At 37.5% G+C, this 20,798-nt stretch overlaps 1 protein-coding gene across 11 annotated transcripts in view; it reads left to right on the top strand.

The window, feature by feature from the left end:
• Positions 1–20,798, top strand: part of NUBPL (NUBP iron-sulfur cluster assembly factor, mitochondrial) — a 277,378-nt gene that overhangs the window by 18,927 nt on the left and 237,653 nt on the right. For 4 of the 11 annotated variants that reach the window (XR_013825372.1, XR_013825373.1, XR_013825374.1 and 1 more), the window contains exons 1-3: positions 4,868–4,984; positions 5,558–5,705; positions 9,177–9,211. Coding sequence is in view for 5 of the 11 variants with exons in the window: in XM_079908469.1 (XP_079764595.1) it covers positions 4,877–4,984; positions 5,558–5,705; positions 9,177–9,211 (291 nt within the window). In the remaining 6 variants the exon portion in view is untranslated. The other 7 variants (XM_079908481.1, XM_079908479.1, XM_079908480.1 and 4 more) reach the window with 7 other exon arrangements.

Below are 20,798 nucleotides of genomic sequence, written 5' to 3'. Positions count from 1 at the left end.
AAAATAGCATTCAGCATTTATTTTACAGTGAGTGGATATGGAGGCAGTGCCTCCCTGAGCAGCGAGAGTGGCATCCCAAGCTCCTTCTCCGGGAACTACACTCAGCATCTCAGCATCAGGCTACCATAGCTTTGAACTGTGTCTGTGAACATCTGTGCTTTATCTTGATTTATTTTGTGCATCTGTTAGTAAGATGTGTCCTAAGATGATTGCTTCTTTGCCTTACACCATTTCAGCTTACAAAAGGTTTCATAGGAACTCTCTGTACATACATTTGCTTTGTGTAATTAAAAAAAATAAGAATGAGGAGCTTCTTTTTTTTTTTTTTTTTTTTTTGTGGTACACGGGCCTCTCACTGTCGTGGCTTCTCCCGTTGCGGAGCACAGGCTCCGGACGCGCAGGCTCAGCGGCCATGGCTCACGGGCCCAGCCGCTCTGCGGCATGTGGGAACTTCCCGGACCGGGGCACGAACCTGTGTCCACTGTATCGGCAGGTGGTCCGTCAACCACTGCACCACCAGGGAAGCCCAAAGAGCTTCTTTGACGGGACTACTTTATGTGAGCTGAGGTACTGAAAGGCCAGCAAAGCCTTCAATATGGGAAAATCCACAAACTTTCTAGACCAGGTTTCCTACAGAGAGACTGGCTCATTGGAAAGCTATTCTCCTAAGCAGAATTACTCTATATTTTAATGTGAAATTTGTATTAGATGAAGATAAAGCCAGTTTCATGCTTAGTCATGAATAGAGAGATTTGGAAACAAATCACACCATGGGGCAAAGTAGGGTCAATGAATGGGGTTGTCATTTAGACAAGTCCATAGATGGGGTGGGGTTTTCTTTTCAGGGAGCCCTTTGAACAGGATGAGAGGTTCAGTTGGGGACAGTCACCTTAAACTGAAGGAACTAGCACTAGTTTTCGAGCTTTACTTAGAATATTCAACAGAGACTGGAAACTGTCCACAATACCTTATTCTTCCTTAGTGAGTTGAGCAAAGGAATGAAACACTGAGGCAGTCCTGAGGCTTATGGGCAGGGAATAAGGCAGGCTCCTCATTTGTGGGTATCTGAACTTTCAATGAGTCCTTGGTCACCTGAGAATATAAATATATACATACATATATGTATATATATATATGGATATATATGTATTTTAGGGAGAGTAATCTAGCAGATACAAATACTTCCTTTCTAGAAAACAGTATAAGATATTACCCCACACATAGGAGACATACAAAACAATCCTCTTTGTTTTGATCAGTATTTGTAAAATTCTCTCAGGGTGGTAGAAACTTAATCTTGATAAGTACAGATTCCACCATAGATACCAGGGTTGTGTCTATGTAGTGTCCAGATGTCCACATGGTGATGTGAATTTAATCCTCAAGGTCGTTATCTATCCACACCAGCATCCATTGTGATGCCACACGCTTAACCATGAAGACTGTTGCCAAGTCTTGACCATTTTCTTGACATTAAGCTCTCTTTAAGGATCAGCTTTCTCTCAGCCAGTCCTGTGGCTCTTTGTAGGGGGCAAACCCTATGAAGCTGCCTCAGGCTGTCTGCCTAAACACAACACTCAACCATTTTCATTCTGTGGTCCTGCCACTACACTGAGTTCTGTCTGGGAATGGGGGCATTGATTTTGTTGTTCTTACATCCCCCAAACTGATTTGGGGTTTTCTTGTTCCCCTTCCTCACTGGGGCTGAATCTTGGGGGAGAGGCAGTAAAAGTGTATGGGGTTCTTTCTTAGGAGCTGTAATAGGCACAGATTATTCTCACTTCAAATGAAAGAAATCCTAACCAACAATGGTTTAAACAATTAATTATCTCACACAACAAGAGGTCTGGAGACACAGGCCAGGACTGGCATAGCAGCTTCACTATATAACCAGGAATTCATCTTCCTGCCATACTTCCACTTTGTTACCCTCAGCTATTGGTTTTTGTCATTGTGTTTGTCACCACTGTGCTTGTCATGTCCGAATGGGGAAGGGCTATATGAGGTACAAGGAATTATAAGGGGAAAATCCTCTATAAATGTTACAAAATATATCTCACCATGGTTACAAGTACACAGAAACCCACCCAAATTAGGCCAAGGTAGAAAGAGAATTTGTTGGTTGGATGTAAGTATATCTCATGGACCTAAGGATAGGAAGTATAGCTGAACTTCACTGTGGACTAGAAGCAGGAACTGGAAAGCTGTTATGGATCAGTACAGCTGTTATCCCTTCCTTTTCTGGGCACATGATCTCTTATGGTCTGCTTTATTTTTCTTTCTTGGCATTGGCTTTTTCTACTTCTCTGTGTACAAAGTAGAAAATGGTCACTTTAGCCTTATCAGTTCAAAGGCAAACTAAGATTGAGTAGCATCTCTTTTGCTTTAAATTCTCTGGGGAAAGAATATGATTGGTCCAATTTTGCTGGTATGTCAATCTTTAATCCAATCAGTGACCATGGGGATGGGGTCAAATGACTTAGCAGTTCTTAGGAACTAAGGGAGAATACTCTTGAGAAGGGACCATGTGTGTGTGTGTATGTGTGCGTGTGTGTGTGTGTGGCAGTGGTTGGTTGTTGGAGAAGAAACAATGGACAGCTCTACTACTCTCTTGATACCCTAATCTGCTGAAGGATAAATCAAATTAACCATTCATTCATTCTACAGACATTGGTTTCACTTGTTCTTCCCCTTATGCTCTCTCTCAGAGTGTCAGTACCGCTCATCTAGTTGCCTATATTATAAACTCTGTACAACCCAATAAGCAACACAACAGCTAATATTTATTGAGTATGTGTACTATGTGATAGGCATTCTATGTGCATTATTTTAAATTCAACCACATAACAACTCTACAAATAGGTATTATCTATTTTATAGATAAGCAAAGTGAAATTTAGAGATGTTGAGTCAAGCTTTCAACATCTCTTTTGGATTACTGCAGTAACCTCCTGTCTCCCTGCCTCTGATCTGACCCCTCCTATCCTTTTTCTGCTTGTCAATCATAGTGGTATTTCTAAAACACAAATCTGATCGTGCTGCTTTCCTGCTTAAAACCCTTCTATGGTTCCCTCAGGATAAAGTCCAACTCCTTTGCATGATGTATAAAGCCTTTCATGATCTGGGTAGCTATCACCCTACCAATCTCTATCCTCATTTCTTTCAGTCTTGCACCTCACAGTCTATCCTTAAGCCACACAGATTATTTGCAGTTCTTAACAATTCATTTCTTACTTCTGCACAACAACCCTGTAGCCATTCTCCCTGCTGACTCCTACACATTACCCACATGCAGGATTAAGCTTAGATGTTACCCTATTCAGAAGACTTCTCTGATTGAATTCAGTGCCCCTCCTTTATACTTTTGTATCACTCAGTGATTTTCTCCTATACTTATCACACCATACTGTAATTGTTTGTAAACTTATTCTGTCTCTTGCACTGGATTGTAAAGTCATTGAGTGGAAAGATTATGTCAGGTTTAGTATTGAAAACCCTAAGATTAGGGTAGTGCTTGGTGCATAATAGTTGCTCAATAAATATTTGTTAAATGAATGAATCTTTGGTAGAATTCTGGAAGAACTCGAAAAGCTACCTGGAGAGAAAGAGATATTCAATATTTCTTGTTTAGTAAATGGATTATTCTGACAGCTATTTCCCCTTAGCCCTTTTTTTTGGCTTATAATTTATAAAAATTGAGCAGATGCAAATTTAAAAATTGATAAAATTAACTGTGAAAACACATCACAAAGTAATAAAATAAGAAAGTGATATAAAACAATAAGTAATGGTGTTAAACCTAATGTAAGAAGAAGAATGCTGAATGCAGTGACAAAGTTGTGAGATTGGGGGAGAAAAAGGAACTGAAAATTCTTTTCACTGCTTACTAAATTGAATGTATATTGCTGGTAATATTTCATTTAATTCTTACAATAATTCTTTGAGGTTGATATGTTATGCCTGTATTAAAACTAAGGAAATTAAAGATTAGATTAGAGCAAAATAAACTGAATGATTACACAAGAAACTCTCTACAGATAAGCACATAAAAGAAATGAAAATCAACCTTAGAAAATATTGTGGAGAATATGCGAAGGTAAACCACTCTACACCCTAAATGATTCTTTTGCTGGGTCTGGGCTCCTGTATCAGCTTTCCAGCTTTCTCTCCTAAAGCAATTTCCTTCACTTTCACCTTCTTTTAATGTAGGGATATGTCCTTCCTTTTACCTGGATGAATTCCATCTCCTTCCTCAAGCTTTGTCTCACTTTAAGTTGCTTCTTGAGTGAAATTTGCTTCATTAGACCCGCTTTCTGATTTAATTAAACTTTTTCGACCCTAGCAAAGCACCCCGACTTCTCTCTCAGAGAATTATCAGCAACACAGCAGTAAATGTCAACACAAAGCCGACTATTACTGTAGATCACTCAGGGGGAAAAAAAAAAGATAAAATCCTTAACAGTGGCAGTGTTTAAGTGACTATATTCTGCGCTGTGAGAACGCCTGGAGTCATTTTTAATTTCCACCATTTCCTACTTCTCAGTTGGGTCAGTTTTCTAAACTTTCTAAGTCTCAGTTTTCTTACCTATGAAAAGAGGATCCTAGTAAAAGTCTCCTACCTACCTACTCCAGAACTCCTGTGAGGGCCAAATTAGAGGAGGTACGTGAAAATGCTTCCCAAACATTTGGTAAAACGCTGTAAAATGTTTGTACCTGGCTGCAGACGAGATCACGACAACAAGTTGTATTCCTGTGTTGAAGAAACTCAAAGGAGGCTAGTCGTTAAGGAGAGGAAGCCGAGCGTTGCCATGTGACGTCATCACCCAGCGCTTGCCGCGACGGTTTCCGGGTTGGGCTGAAAGCAGCATTCTGCGTCATGGGGACGTGGCGGCGTTTGCTGCTTTTTGGGGGGGCGTCGCTTCGGGGCTGCGGCGGGGTCTGTGTCCCGCTTTGGGGAGACCGAGTGTTGGTTTTGGGGCGCCAGGTCCGTGGTGCTGCAGAGCAGGTGGAGGCGGGTGGGTCCGAGACGCTGGGGCGCCAGGGCTGCGGGTGCTCTGCAATTGCCTCTTGCCGAGGACTCACTTCACTGCCTCGTGGGCACCCGCCCACTTGGCGGCTCAGTGAGACCCCAGTTCTGGACGTCCTCACTTTCCAGGCGGGCCCCCAGTGGGACCAGGCCGAGGCTTAGAGGGGCGTAAAATAGATGGTTAGAACATGGATATGTGACTTGCACTTGTTTTCTTAGTGTTGGTTTATTTAGAAAATAGGTTAAAGAGAAGGAAAACACGTGGAGGATTTAACTCCGGAAAGAGGCAGCTTACTTTCCATTTTTAACGTCTGCGTATCCTGGCAAATAAATTTCAGTTTAAACAATGTGTCTGTGCAATTGTGATCAGTAGCAATAGGTAAATAACACTAAAGGCCTAAATAGTGGAGATGAGCAGAATTAGAGTAGAAAAGAAAGCCCTGTTAATTGCAAATACCGAATTGTTTTTGCTTTTACAGCGTGATAATGGAGATGGCTTGTTTTAAAACTGTTTTTTTTCTTCTTCTTAAGTTCTCTGGTGCTGAGAGTGAGACCCTAAAACAAAGAAGAACACAAATCATGTCTCGAGGACTTCCAAAGCAGAAACCAATAGACGGTGTTAAACAAGTTATAGTTGTGGCTTCTGGAAAGGGTGGAGTTGGAAAGTCTACTACAGCAGGTATTATAGGATATTAATTCTCATCTTGATTAGGACTTTATGCCAACTGGAAAGTGCACCATATTAAAATTATAGTTTTGTTCTTAAAAAAGTATTTGTGAAGTTCCTAACAGCTGCTTCCTTAGGATGAGGAGTTGGTAGTGATTGGGAGCTTAGATTTTTGGAGTTAGACAAAACTAGATATGTAGCCAGGTCTTTGACTCCTTAACTGAGGAAAAGGTGGTCAGGTTGCCCATTACATCTTCAGTTTACTTAACTGTAAAATGGCAATGATTATAATCTTTTTCATAGGATGGTTATGCAAATTAATTAAACAAGCTGACTACTTAGCCCACTGTCTCATACATAGTAAGTACTCTATATTTGGTTGCTGTTATTATTATTATTAAACATTTAGTAAGTTTAACACTAAATTTATTTCTGTTCTTTGACGTTATTTTCTAGTCTTTTTCAGTGTACACATAGCTAAGTAGTTGCAATGAGATTGTTTACATTACCGTGACTTGTTTTCATTTAACCATAATATAATTTTCAGCATTTATAAAGTCAACATAGATCTAATATTTGAAAATGTTTTAATTATTTAAAATATCTTTTAAGCTTTGTATCTTTTATATTAATATATTGGAGCAGAGAATTTGTTTTTTGGTGGCTTTTTAAAATTGATTATAGATTTCATTGTGACTGAAATGCTGCTTTCAGAACCCATAAAAGAAGTGCCCCCAGAAATAGAAGAGTTACCATCCAAGACTAATGACCAGGTATTCCCAGATGTCTTCAAAAGAAACTTTTTATTTCTAACAAAAATTTTCAGTGTAATAATGTAAAAAGGTAACTCCCCTCTTCCCAATTCAACTCAACAGAGGCAACTTGTATTATTAATTTGGAGTCATAAAGCTCTCAAGTCTTATTGTTGCCTCATTTAAAATTTTCAATCATTTTAATAGGAATGGCTTAATTCAGGTCTTATCCAACCTATCTTTTTTGCAGTTGATTTAAAAAAAGTAACCATCCTTATTTTATTTTGTTAATTTTGGCACAGTTCTACACTGTTACAGATCATTTATGTATTTATGTATGTATTTTTTTTAGCTTTTGACTCAAATTTCTGCATTTTTTTAAATTGAAGTGTAGCTGATGTACAATATTATATGTTTCAGGTGTACAACATAGTGTACAATTTTTAAAGGTTATATCCCATTTATAGTTATTATAAAATATTGGATATATTCCCTGTGTTGTACAATATTTCCTTGTAGCTTACTTATTTTATACTTAGTAGTTTGGACCTCTTAATTACCTACTCCATCTTGCCCCGCCCCCCTAAGACCTCTAAATTTTTTTTTTTTTTTCTCAGATAGTAACCTAAAGTTGGGGCATATATGTACCTTAAAATTCCTTAGTTCCATTGAAACCAATGACATTTTCAAATAAAAAGGGCCAGGTACAGAGTTCTGTGACTTTCACTAGAGATCTTGTGTCTTAACTCAAAGCCATATTTGGTAATTCCTAGATGCAGCAGTTTTATAGTTGTACAACCAGCTACAAATCCAACTGTATAGTGTTATTAGCTCAGTTTTTTCCCATTTTGACCTGAATGTAATTGTGGAAGAGTTTTTCAGATGTTTTGAAGAAATTAAGATTTACTAGGTATTGTAGTTATGATAGACCCCTGATATACTATTTGATAGATACTATATTATTATTAAAAATAGTTAGTGATTGTTCTTAATGAATTTATGCTATATCCTACACATTTTGGCTTTCTTTCTTAAGGATCTACAATCCACCTATTTGGTATTTTGTTTTTCAAATTTGGAAGCTCTTAGTTTTTGGTTCTAGAATCCACCTCTACTTGTGTTTTGAAAATTCAGAGTACATTTACCTGTATTCAGTGGTGTGACTCCTTTTGCAAGCTCTGTGTTTACTTGGACTGGTTAAAGAGGGAAAGTGTTTTCGTGATAATAGCTATAAGTTCTTTGGGTTTTGTGCAATATAATTCGTTGGGTCTGTAGGCTAGCACTTGTGTAAAACAAATTGTTTATTGTTTTTGGTTGTAAGATCGTCTGTTACCATGGAATGTGACAGCAGTTAGACAGGAAAATATATGAGAAAATGTACAGTGTTTGACACATAAGTGCTTCAGTAAGTGTCCCTTCCTTGCGTTTTTTTCTTTGTTAGCATCATACCACTTGTCCCAAATAATTGGCCTATATTGTTTCATAACAGCTCTATCTGCATACATAAGCCTTAGAAATAGATTATTTCTATGTAACTCTGTTGGTATTCTATTTCTTTCCATTATATGTATTTATTCCTGTTCCAAACTATCTCAAAATACTTCCTATTTGAATATGTATGCTGGAGATATTTTGGATTAAAATGATGACATTTGATTAATACAGACATGCTCTGTGATTCTATTGTGTAAATGCAGAAAGACCCTCACATTAAAATGAATTACTCTCTAAAAGTTTCTGCCTAAAAGTTGGATTATGTTTAACCTGAAATTCAGAATTATTTTATAATTTATAAAAATTAATTTGTCAAGTGCCATGCCTTAGGCATAATACTATAATACATACAGTATTTGATTTAATTCTCACAACAGTTATGAAATAGGACCTCATTTTATAGAGGAAGAAACAGGCTTGGAGTAAAATATTCTACTCAAGATTATAAAACAGAGAGTGGTGAAACTGGGGTTTGAACCAGGTCATCCTTGAAAGTTTATGCTCTTAAATACTTTAAAGGAAACAATATCGGCATCATTTATAACACTGTTCTGTAAGGAATTGTGATCCACAGTATGAGGGTCTATTTATTTATCAGTTTTGGGAATGTGTTACTTTTGAACCTCTTTTTCATCTCAGATGTAGCATATCCTTATTGCTGGGCTAAAGGTGGTTTTGGGGACTACTGCTTTCCCCCTTTATGTCTTTGAGATTCACGAACAATAGGCACTTTTGGGAAAAAGTTTCACTGCCTTGCCTTTTACCTTCCTCTCTTCCCTCTGCTCACTGGTCCAACCTTTCATTTACGTGGGTATTTGTGAGTTAGATATTTGGAATTCCTGCATTACCAGCATTTATTTTTAAAAAGCAATAGGATCACATCCATTTTTATTTATTAAAAAGTAGGTAGTTTTTCCTCAAAATATATTTTTGAAAATAATTGAATGATATATACCATTAGCATCATTTAAAAAAAACTTTGATTATTTAAATACAATTGTAACATGATAAATGGATTAATTAAAATGATAATTTGGGGGCAGACATCTACTGTTTATGTTGAAATGTTACTTTCTTTTTTGTGTTTTTTACTTTCTGTATTCTCTCCATGTCCTTGTTTTTTATAATGGAGATATATTAAAACTTTATTTGCCTTGGTTGTTACATTGAACATATTAAAAGACAATGAATTTTAGTAGAAGGAAAGTTACTAAATTTACTTTTTTGTTTCTTACAGTGAACCTTGCACTTGCTTTATCAGCGAATGATTCGGTAGGTGTTTATTAATAGAAATACTAATTTATTAAAATGTTTCTTAAGGCAATGATTAAGAGCATACTGATGTTTTTCATTTACTCTGTTGGGCATATAGTGTAGCTCTAGTCATTTGCATGTCTTTAAGGAGCTCAAAAATCTGCCGTAAGTACTGGTTATATTTAATAATGATGATGAACATGGAAGGGACCACTAGTCAAGGAATTCAGGCAGCCTCTAGAAGCCAAGGAAATGGCTTTTTCCTTAGAGCCTCCAAAAGGTATGTAATCCTCTCAGCACCTTAATTCTAGCTCATTGAAACCTATTTTGAACTTCTGTGATAATTTCTTACAGTAGGAGTGGGAAACTGATACAGGAAGTCAATTGTCTTAGTTCTTAAATTTCTGAAGATGTCTTTATTTTGCCTTAATATATCATAGTTTGACTAGATGTAGAATTCCAGGTTTACAATAATTTCCTCTCTGAACCTTGAAAACAATATTCCATTTTCTTCTAGCATGCTAATGAGATGTCTGATGCTAGTCTGATTTATATTGCTTTGTAATAACCTGTGTTTTTCCCTTTAAAGCTTTTAAGAGTTTTCTTTATGTCTTTTAAGTTTAGAAATGTCACAAATATGTGTCTGGTTGTTGGCTTTACATTTTTTTTACCTGTTTGGAAATTGGCCAAGCAGTACAAGGCTTGAGTCTTTTTCAGCTCAGGGAAAATTTCTTCATTGATTACTTTTTGTGATGTGTTTGTTCTTTCTCCAGAAACCTATTAGGTAGATATTGACCCTTCATGCTTGTTAATTTTTCTCTCATGTTTTCCATCTCCTTGTCTTTTGCTCTGTGTTTTGGAAGATGTCTTAGACCATTTTCCACACTGCTATATTGGGTTGTAGTTGTTATTTAGCCCTTCCAATTTTTATTTTTAATTTGGAAATGATATTTTTTCCAGTTTTCCAGAACTGTTTTATTTTCCAATTGCTATCCACTTAAAAAAAAAAAAAAGGTTGCACCATTCGTTTGAGTCTCTCTGAGGATACTAATTAGAATTAATAAAAAATGTTCCTTTTAATGATCTCTATTTACTTAGCATGGTGGTTCTTATAATGTGGTCCTCAGACCAGCAGAATCAGCATCACCTGGGAACTTGTTAAACATACAAAATCTTGAGCCCCAGACCTACTGAATCAGAAACCGTGAAGGTGGAGTCCTACAGTCTTGTTTTAATCAGCCCTCTAGATGATTTTGATGCATGCTAAAGTTTCAGAACCATGGATGTATTGTTTTTTAAAACTCTAAATTGCTGATGGGATCCTGTTTCGTTTTCCACTGTGATTATATTTTTAATTTAGTTTAAAGCTATTTTTTCCTCTTGTTTCAATGGGAATTTGGAAGAGAGATATTCATGTATGATTAGGCAACCTTATTGAAATAAAAGCCAGTAATATATTTTTTTCTTGGCTGCGCCCTGCAGCATGCGGGATCTTAGTTCCCCAACCAGGGATCGAACCATTGACCCTGGAGTGGAAACTCAGAGTCCTAACCACTGGACTGCAAGGGAAGTCCCACCAGTAATACTTTTTAAAAAATAGTTTTTATTAGAGTACTTAGTTATCTTGGAGAAGGGACCCCATCTTCCTTAAAGAAGGGAGGAAACAAGGAAAATTCAATGGATGAGAAGGTAAATAAATTCATAGGTGTGGGGATCTTTTAATTTGGTTATCATTTCAGCCAAAGCTTTGATTCTTAAGACAATGCGAAGTAATTATATAAGAAGCAATCGAAGGATGAAAAGAATAGTTAAAAAGGGGTTGATTCAGATGGTAGCTCAGATTTTTTTTTTCTTTTTTCTTTTTTTTTCCCTTTCAGGGAGCAGGGATGGTCAGCTTCATATTTAATGCTTTAGATGTATGACAGGGAAATAAGCAACAAGGAAGGAAAAGCAATGTTTTTCCCTGGGCCAGTTTTTCAGAAAGCATTTTGGTGTCCTTAAGTGTTTTTAAATATGTTTGTAAAATCTACTGTAGGAAGGGCTTAAGTATTCTGTTATCCAGATGAAGGTTTTTTTTTTTTTTCATTTCTTGATATTTTGTAGCAAAGTTAGTTTAGAAATTAAAAAGAAGATAGCCAGGAAATTTGAGCAGCATGCTATGGAACTCAAAGATAATCTGACATAATACAGTGTTTTACAATTGGCTACTGTCTTGTTCTCTTAATCTATATATACTTAGGAAAGATCACTTTTATACAGCATGTATACTTGATTAATAGTGTTTTTATTTGGGAGCAGCACGTTTGGCTTAAACTGTGATCTGCCAGAGGACTGCCTGTGTATAGAAAAGAAGATAAATCATATATAAATATATGATTTATATGTATCTGGCAGTCTTATAATCTGTGTTGCCCAACTTAAGATGTTACTAATATTACACTTATTTAGAGGACATGTTTGGTCTTTAGGGAAAACTCAAGGTTCCTCCAAGCCCTTCTTATTGCCTGAGCTGATATATATAGATGGCTTATGTCCAAGGACATTTATTGGGACATGGTACTAGGGTATGTTGCTTTATGGGCTGAAAACCTCCAGTTAGGATGGTGTCTTTGGAGCTGATCTAGTGATTCATTCCCATGGAGTCTTAATTGCATGGAGCTTATATTGTAAGAGGGGTCTCTGACCTGCTTACCCTTAGGCCAACTTTTGTTTTTTTACATCTTTATTGGAGTATAACTGTTTTACAATGTTGTGTTAGTTTCTGCTGTATAACAAAGTGAATCAGCTACATGTATACATATACCCGCATATCCCCTCCTTCTTGAGCCTCCCTCCTACCCTCCCTATACCACCCCTCTAGGTGGTCACAAAGGACCGAGTTGATCTCGCACTAGCTATCTATTGTACATTTGGTAGTGTATATATGTCAGTGCTACACTCTCATTTCATCCCAGCTTCGCCTCCCCCCCAACCCCCCCCCGCCCCGTCCTCAAGTCCACTCTCTACATCTGTGTCTTTATTCCTGTCCTGCTCCTAGGTTCATCAGAACCAGTGTTTTAAAAAAAATTCCATATATATGTGTTAGCATATGGTATCTATTTCTCTCTTTCTGACTTACTTCACTCTGTATGACAGACTCTAGGTCCATCCACCTCACTACAAATAACTCAATTTCGTTTCTTTTTACAGCTGATTAATATTTCATTGTATATATGTGCCACTTCTTCTTTATCCATTCATTGGTTGATGAACAGTTAGGTTGCTTCCATGTGCTTAGGCCAACTTTGCCAAAGACCTTGCTAACCCTTTTCTCCTATTTTCCTTGGGTTGGTACTTGCCCCTTTTCAGCATTGGAGTGGGAAGATCTAATAAGATTAATTTGCTGGTCTAGGGGAAACAGGTCTAGGAAGTTATTCATTTTACTTTTAATGTTGGCCTTATGATCTCTAAACTGGGTTATGTAAACCCCAAGGAGTATGCAAGATAGGCCATTGGAATGTAGAAGGGAAATTTATCTTTTCTTTTTTTTTTAAAATTTTAAAATTTTATTTTATTTATTTGTTTTTATATAGCAGGTTCTTATTAGTTATCCATTTTATACATATTAGTGTATACATGTCAATCCCAATCTCCCCATTCATCCCACCACCACTCCCACCCCCTGCCACTTTCCCCCTTTGGTGTCCATACGTTTATTCTCTACATCTGTGTCTCTATTTCTGCCTTCAAACCGGTTCATCTGTACCATTTTTCTAGGTTCCACACATATGCGTTAATATACGATATTTGTTTTTCTCTTTGTGACTTAACTTCACTCTGTTTGACAGTCTCTAGATCCATCCATGTCTCTACAAATGACCCAATTTCTTTCCATTTAATAGCTGAATAATATTCTATTATATATGTACCACATCTTCTTTATCCATTTGTCTGTCGATGGGCATTTAGGTTGCTTCCATGTCCTGGCTATTGTACATAGTGCTGCAATGAACACTGGGGTGCATGTGCCTTTTGAATTATGGTTTTCTCTCTGGGTATATGCCCAGTAGTGGGATTGCTGGCTCATATGGTAATTCTATTTTTAGTTTTTTAAGGAACTTGATACTGTTCTCCATAGTGGCTGTATCAATTTACATTCCCACCAACAGTGCAAGAGGGTTCCCTTTTCTCCACACCCTCTCCAGCATTTGTTGTTTGGAGATTTTCTGATGATGCCCATTCTAACTGGTGTGAGGTGATACCTTACTGTAGTTTCGATTTGCATTTCTCTAATAATTAGTGATGTTGAGCAGCTTTTCATGTGCTTCTTGGCCATCTGTATGTCTTCTTTGGCGAAATGTCTATTTAGGTCTTCTGCCCATTTTTGGATTGGGTTGTTTGTTTTTTTAATATTGAGCTGCATGAGCTGTTTATATATTTTGGAGATTAATCCTTTGTCCGTTGATTCATTTGCAAATATTTTCTCCCATTCTGAGGGTTGTCTTTTCATCTTGTTTATGCTTTCCTTTGCTGTGCAAAAGCTTTGAAGTTTCATTAGGTCCCATTTGTTTAGTTTTGTTTTTACTTCCGTGACTCTAGGAGTTGGAGCAAAAAAGATATTGCTGTGATTTATGTGAAAGAGTGTTCTTCCATGTTTTCCTCTAAGAGTTTTATAGTGTCCGGTCTTACATGTAGGTTTTAATCCATTTTGAGTTATTTCTGTGTATGGTGTTAGGGAGTGTTCTAATTTCATTCTTTTACATGTAGCTGTCCAGTTTTCCCAGCACCACTTATTGAAGAGACTGTCTTTTCTCCATTGTATATCCTTGCCTCCTTTGTTATAGATTAGTTGACCATATGTGCGTGTGTTTATCTCTGGGCTTTCTATCCTGTTCCATTGATCTATATTTCTGTTTTTTTGTGCCATATTGTCTTAATTACTGTAGCTTTGTAGTATAGTCTGAAGTCAGGGAGTCTGATGCCTCCAACTCCATTTTTTTCCCTCAAGACTGCTTTGGCTATTTGGGGTCTTTTGTGTCTCCATACAAATTTTAAGATATTTTGTTCTAGTTCTGTAAAAAATGCCATTGGTAATTTGATAGGGATTGCATTGAATCTGTAGATTGCTTTGGGTAGTATAGTCATTTTCACAATGTTGATTCTTCCAATCCAAGAACATGGTATATCTGTCCATCTGTTTGTGTCATCTTTGATTTCTTTCATCAGTGTCTTACAGTTTTCTGAGTACAATTCTTTTACCTCCTTAGGTAGGTTTATTCCTAGGTATTTTATTCTTTTTGTTGCAATGGTGAATGGGATTGTTTCCTTAATTTCTCCTTCTGATCTTTTGTTGTTAGTGTATAGCAATGCAAGAGATTTCTGTGCATGAATTTTGTATCCTGCAACTTTACCAAATTCACTGATTAGCTCTAGTAGTTTTCTGGTGGCATCTTTAGGATTCTCTATGTATATTATCATGTCAGCTGCAAACAGTGACAGTTTTACTTCTTCTTTTCCAGTTTGTATTCCTTTTATTTCTTTTTCTTCTCTGATTGCTGTGGCTAGGACTTCCAAAACTATGTTGAGTAATAGTGGCACGAGTGGACATCCTTGTATTGTTCCTGATCTTAGAGGAAATGCTTTCAGTTTTTCACCATTGAGAATGATGTTTGCTGTGGATTTTTCATTTATGGCCTTTATTATGTTGTAGTAGTTTCCCTCTCTGCCCACTTTCTGGAGAGTTTTTATCATAGATGGGTGTTGAATTTTGTCAAAAGCTTTTTCTGCATCTATTGAGATGATCATATGGTTTTTATTCTTCAATTTGTTAATATGGTGTATCACATTGATTGATTTGCATATATTGAAGAATCCTTGCATCCCAGCATAAATTCTGCTTGATCATGGTGTATGATCCTTTTAATGTGTTATTGGATTCTGTTTGCTAGTATTTTGTTGAGGATTTTTGCATCTCTATTCATCAGTGATGTTGGTCCGTAATTTTCTCTTTTTGTAGTATCTCTGTCTGGTTTTGGTGTCAGGGTGATGGTGGCCTCATAGAATGAGTTTGGGAGTGTTCCTTCCTCTGCAATTTTTTGGAAGAGTTTGAAGAGGATTGGTGTTAGTTCTTCTCTAAATGTTTGATAGAATTCACCTGTGAAGCCACCTGGTCCTGGACTTTTGTTTGTTGGAAGATTTTTAATCATAATTTCAATTTCAGTGCTTGTGATTGGTCTGTTTATATTTTCTGTTTCTTCCTGGTTCTGTTTCTTCCTGGTTCAGTCTTGGAAGGTTATACCTTTCTAAGAATTTGTCCGTTTCTTCCAGGTTGTCCATTTTATTGGCATAGAGTTGCTTTTAGTATGTCTTAGGATCCTTTGTATATCTGGGGTGTCCGTTGTAACTTCTCCTTTTTCATTTCTAATTTTATTGATTTGAGTCCTCTCCCTCTTTTTCTTGATGAGTCTGGCTAAAGGTTTATCAATTTTATCTTCTCAAAGAAGCAGGTTTTAGTTTAATTGATCTTTGCTATACTTTTCTTTGTTTCTATTTCATTTATTTCTGCTCTGATCTTTATGACTTCTTTCCTTGTACTAACTTCGGGTTTTGTTTATTTTTCTTTCTCTAGTTTGTTTAGGTGTAAGGTTTGATTGTTTATTTGAGATTTTTATTGTTTCTTGAGGTAGGATTGTATTGCTATAAACTTCCCTCTTAGAACTGGTTTTGCTGCATCCCATAGGTTTTGGATCATGGTGTTTTCATTGTCATTTGTCTCTAGGTATTTTTTGATTTCCTCTTTGATATCTATAGTGATCTCTTGGTTATTTAGTAATGTATTGTTTAGCCTCCATGTGATTGTGGTTTTTACGTATTTTCTGCCTGTAATTTATTTCTAATCTCATAGCGTTGTGGTTGGAAAGGTGCTTGATATGATTTCAATTTTCTTAAATTTACTGAGGCTTGATTTGTGACCCAAGATGTGATCTATCCTGGAGAATGTTCCGTGTGCACTTGAGAAGAGAGTGTAATCTGTTTTTGGATGGAATGTCCTATAGATATCAATTAACTCTAATTGGTCTGCTGTGTCATTTAAAGCTTGTGTTTCCTTATTAATTTTCTGTCTGGGTGATCTGTCCGTTGGTGCAAGTGAGGAGTTAAAGTCCCTCACTATTATTGTGTTACTGTCAATTTCCTCTTTTATAGCTGTTAGCAGTTTCCTTATGTATTGAGGTGCTCCTATGTTGGGTGCATATGTATTTTTATTTGTTATATCTTCTTCTTGGATTGATCCCTTGATCATTATGTAGTGTCCTTCCTTGTCTCTTGTAACATATTTTATTTTAAAGTCTATTTTATCTGATATGAGTATTGCTACTCCAGCTTTCTTTTGATTTGCATTTTCATGGAATATCTTTTTTCCATCCCCTCACTTTCAGTCTGTATGTGTCCCTAGGTCTGAAGTGGGTCTCTTCTAGACACTATATATATGGGTCTTGTCTTTTTATCCATTCAGCGAGGCCTATGTCTTTTGGTTGGAGCATTTAATCCATTCACATTTAAGGTAATTATCGATATGTATGTTTCTATTACCATTTTCTTAATTGTTATGGGTTTGTTTTTATAGGTCCTTTTCTTCTCTTGTGTTTCCCACTTGGAGAGGTTCCTTTAGCATTTGTTGTAGAGCTGGTTTGGTGGTGCTCAATTTTCTTAGCTTTTGCTTGTCTGTAAAGCTTTTGATTTCTGCATCGAGAAATTTTACTCTACCCAGCAAATTATGAATGAGATCCTTGCTGGGTAGAGTAATTCTGGTTGTAGGTTTTTCCCTTACATCACTTTAAATATGTCCTACCACTCCCTTCTGGCTTGTAGAGTTTCTGCTGAGAAATTTGCTGTTAACCTTATGGGAGTTCCCTTGTATGTTGTCATTTTTCCCTTGTTGCTTTCAATAATTTTTCTTTGTCTTTAATTTTTGTCAATTTGATTACTATGTGTTTCGGCATGTTTCTCCTTCAGTTTATCCTGCCTGGGACTCTCTGCACTTCCTGGACTTGGGTGGCTATTTCCCGTGTTAGGGAATTTTTCGAGTATAATCTCTTCAAATATTTTCTCAGGTCCTTTCTCTCTCTCTCCTCCTTCTGGGACCCCTATATTGCGAATGTTATTGCCTTTAATGTTGTCTCAGAGGTCTCTTAGGCTGTCTTCATTTCTTTTCATTCTTTTTTCTTTATTTTGTTCCACGACAGTAAATTCCAGCATTCTGTCTTCCCGGTCACTTACTCATTCTTTTGCCCCAGTTATTCTGCTATTGATTCTTTCTAGTGTATTTTTCATTTCAGTTATTGTAATGCTTATCTCTGTTTGTTCTTTAATTCTTCTGGGTCTTTGTTAAACATTTCTTGCATCTTCTTGATCTTTGCCTCCGTTCTTTTTCTGAGGTCCTCTATCATCTTCGCTATCATTGTTCTGAATTCTTTTTCTGGAAGGTTGCCTATCTCCACTTCATTTAGTTGTTTTTCTGGGGTTTTATCTTGTTTCTTCATCTGGAACATAGTCCTCTGCCTTTTCATTTTGTTTATCTTTCTGTGAATGTGGTTTTCATTCCACAGGCTGCAGAATTGTAGTTCTTCTTGCTTCTGCTGTCTGCCCTCTGGTGGATGAGGCTATCTAAGAAGCAAGCTTCCTGATGGGAGGGACTGGTGGTGGGTAGAGCTGGGTGTTGATCTGGTCGGCAGAGCTCAGTAAAACTTTAATCCCCTTGTGTGCTGATGGGTGGAGCTGGGTTCGCTCCCTGTTGGTTGTTTGGCCTGAGGCGACCCAGTACTGGAGCCTGCCTGGCTCTTTTGTGGGGCTAATGGCGGACTCCAGGAGGGCCCACGCAAGGGCTACTTCCCAGAACTTCTGCTGCCAGTGTCCTTGTCTCTGAGGTGAGCCACAGCCTCCCCCCGCCTCTGCAGGAGACCCTCCAACACTAGCAGCTAGGTCTGGTTCTGTCTCCTGTGGGGTCACTGCTCCTTCCCCTGGGTCCTGATGTGCACACTGCTTTGGGCGTGCCCTCCAAGAGTGGAGTCTCTGTTTCCCCCAGTCCTGTCGAAGTCCTGCAATCCAATCCCCCTAGCCTTCCAAGTCTGATTCTCTAGGAATTCTGCCTCCCATTGCCAGACCCCCAGCTTGGGAAGCTAAACGTGGGGCTCAGAACCTTCACTCTAGTGGGTGGACTTCTGTAATACGTGTTCTCCAGTTTGTGAGTCACCCACCCAGTGATTATGGGATTTGATTTTATTGTGATTGCGCCCCTCCTACCATCTCATTGCGGCTTCTCCTTTATCTTTGGATGTGGGGTATCTTTTTTGGTGAGTTCGAGTGTCTTCCTGTCGATGATTGTTTAGCAGTTAGTTGTGATTCTGGTGCTCTCGCAAGAGGGAGTGAGCACACGTGGAAATTTTTCTTTTTATTAATTTTTATCTTTTAAAATTTATGTTTTTGTATATACTCATTAATTTATACTAAATTAGTATAGTAGCTCTAATAAAAAATATCAACAGATATCTTAACATATATTGAAGTTGTATACCTAAACATTTTTTACTGATTGGGGTGCATGATCAAAAAAGTTTGGGTGTCACTGGCCTAGGCTAAAGGAATTTCTGTGCTGGATCATACGCCAGTTGAAAAGAAGACTACTTTGTAGATGGAGGTAAAGGCCTTATAGGAATAGGGTGTGGGTTTTCCTTGCCTTTTCCTTGCCCTTTGTACTTTCCTTTGAGGATGTAGAAGGTAGTATTGCAGAGAAGAATTTGGGATTATGTCATGTGTGCCATGCATCTAAATATTATATCCCATGATATGTTGGAGCTGGCTCATGCTTGTTCTGAGAGCTGATTGTTAAATTTCCAAGAATTTTGCAAACCAGTTGATATCATGTTGTTAGCTTGAAATAGGCCATGGTGGGAGTATTTAAACCATAGAAATCGGAAAATACTGAAAATTAGACTCCCCTCCTCACCTTGGGCCATTGTTAAACATTTACTGGCATACCCACTGGTCATACATATTGACAGTCACATATTTTAGTTTTTCTTTTTTCTGTCTTCTTAACCACCTTTATTATGGATCTCATTTTTCTACAGTATAAATTTAATAAACAGTGAGAAGTGCGCTGAAGCTGGAGAGAGAAAGGTAAAGGTCACCAGAAACTACTGATAAATTCTGTGAGATTCCTAAGTCAATTTATTTCTGTTCATTTTAGTTCAACAGACATTTATTGAGCGCCTGTAACACTCATTGCCAGACACCCTGGGTATAAAGAAAAGTAAACATGCCTACTAAGACTACATTCACAAAACAGTGTTTTGTGTGTGTATATATAATTATATGTGTATATATCTCTGTGTATGTCTGTGTTTGTGTATTTTGGTGGTTTATAGCTGAATTAGGTTTAATAATAGTTTTTCCTGTGGGTAAGTGTAAATTAAAGTAACACTTAATAAGGTTTTATTGTGCTTTATAACAGAGTAGACACACTGTGTACTCTTAAAGTTTTTATAATCTAGTAAAGACAAGGGGAAGATAAATGTCTTAAAATGATGAGCTGTGTTCAAGGTCAAATGTAATAGTGTTTCTGTCTAAGGTGACTAACTTTTATTCCAGAGAAAAGCAGTCTTTTTTCATAGAGCATGTTCGTGAACATAATTGTATTTGCCTCTCACAGAACCCTGTAATGCAGTGCACTTAGTATTTATCAGTTTTACAGTCTTATTGATTCTGCCCTAATCCTTGTCACATTTCATCAGCCAGCAAATAAACTTTTTTAGTCTCTGCAATATTTTTCCAATATGTATCTTTCTATTTTCACTGTTCCCACTCTAATTAAGGGTCACATTACTTCTTTTTGGCTCATTCATTGACTTATACCTCAGACAGTTATTGAGTGCCTGCTCCTTCCCAAGCACTTTGCTACTTTGGAGGATTTAGAAATGAATAAGACATAGAAATGAATAAGCCCCTTTGAGGGACTCACAGACCAGCAGACCACTGCAATGACCTCTTACCTGCTCAAGCTCAAATCCATTCAGTACATAATGCCAGATTACTCTTACTTAAGCACCACTGGAACCTCATTTTCTCCCCACTCAGAGTCACTGCTGAATGCCTTTGCTGGGATTCAAGATCCTCTATGATCTGGCTCCCATCCACATTTCTGGGTTTATCTTCAGCTCTTCTAAATGGTCCCTGTGCTCTAGCAAGTCAGGGTTACTTGCTGTTGCCAGTTTGGGCTTGGATATATTATGTTCTTGATAGCTCACAGCCTTTCTTCTATGTTTCTACTGGAGCGTTCTCTACTTCTTCTTCAGCTTTACACGTCCTATCCTCCAGGCTGCCATGTATGGCTATGCTGGTTATATCCTGCCCAAGAGTACTTGTCAAGGGAATCGAGTGATGACAGAAATCCGGGCTACCCTCCTCTTCATGTGCACCCACAGACTGCTTTCTAATTCACACAGAGGCACTGTATGAGCTAGCCTTACCCTGAGAGGCAGCTTAGTGAAGTGCTCCCCTGAATTCCCTCCAAGTGAGGGTCTTTTTTCCATCTTGTGAAATCCAATAGCACTATTTATTGTTACTATTA

Source organism: Stenella coeruleoalba, assembly GCF_951394435.1.
Source record: "Stenella coeruleoalba genome assembly, chromosome: 2".
Taxonomy (NCBI): Eukaryota; Metazoa; Chordata; class Mammalia; order Artiodactyla; family Delphinidae; genus Stenella; species Stenella coeruleoalba.
The sequence above is the reverse complement of the archived record's forward strand: the minus strand, read 5'-3'. Positions and strand labels throughout refer to the sequence as shown.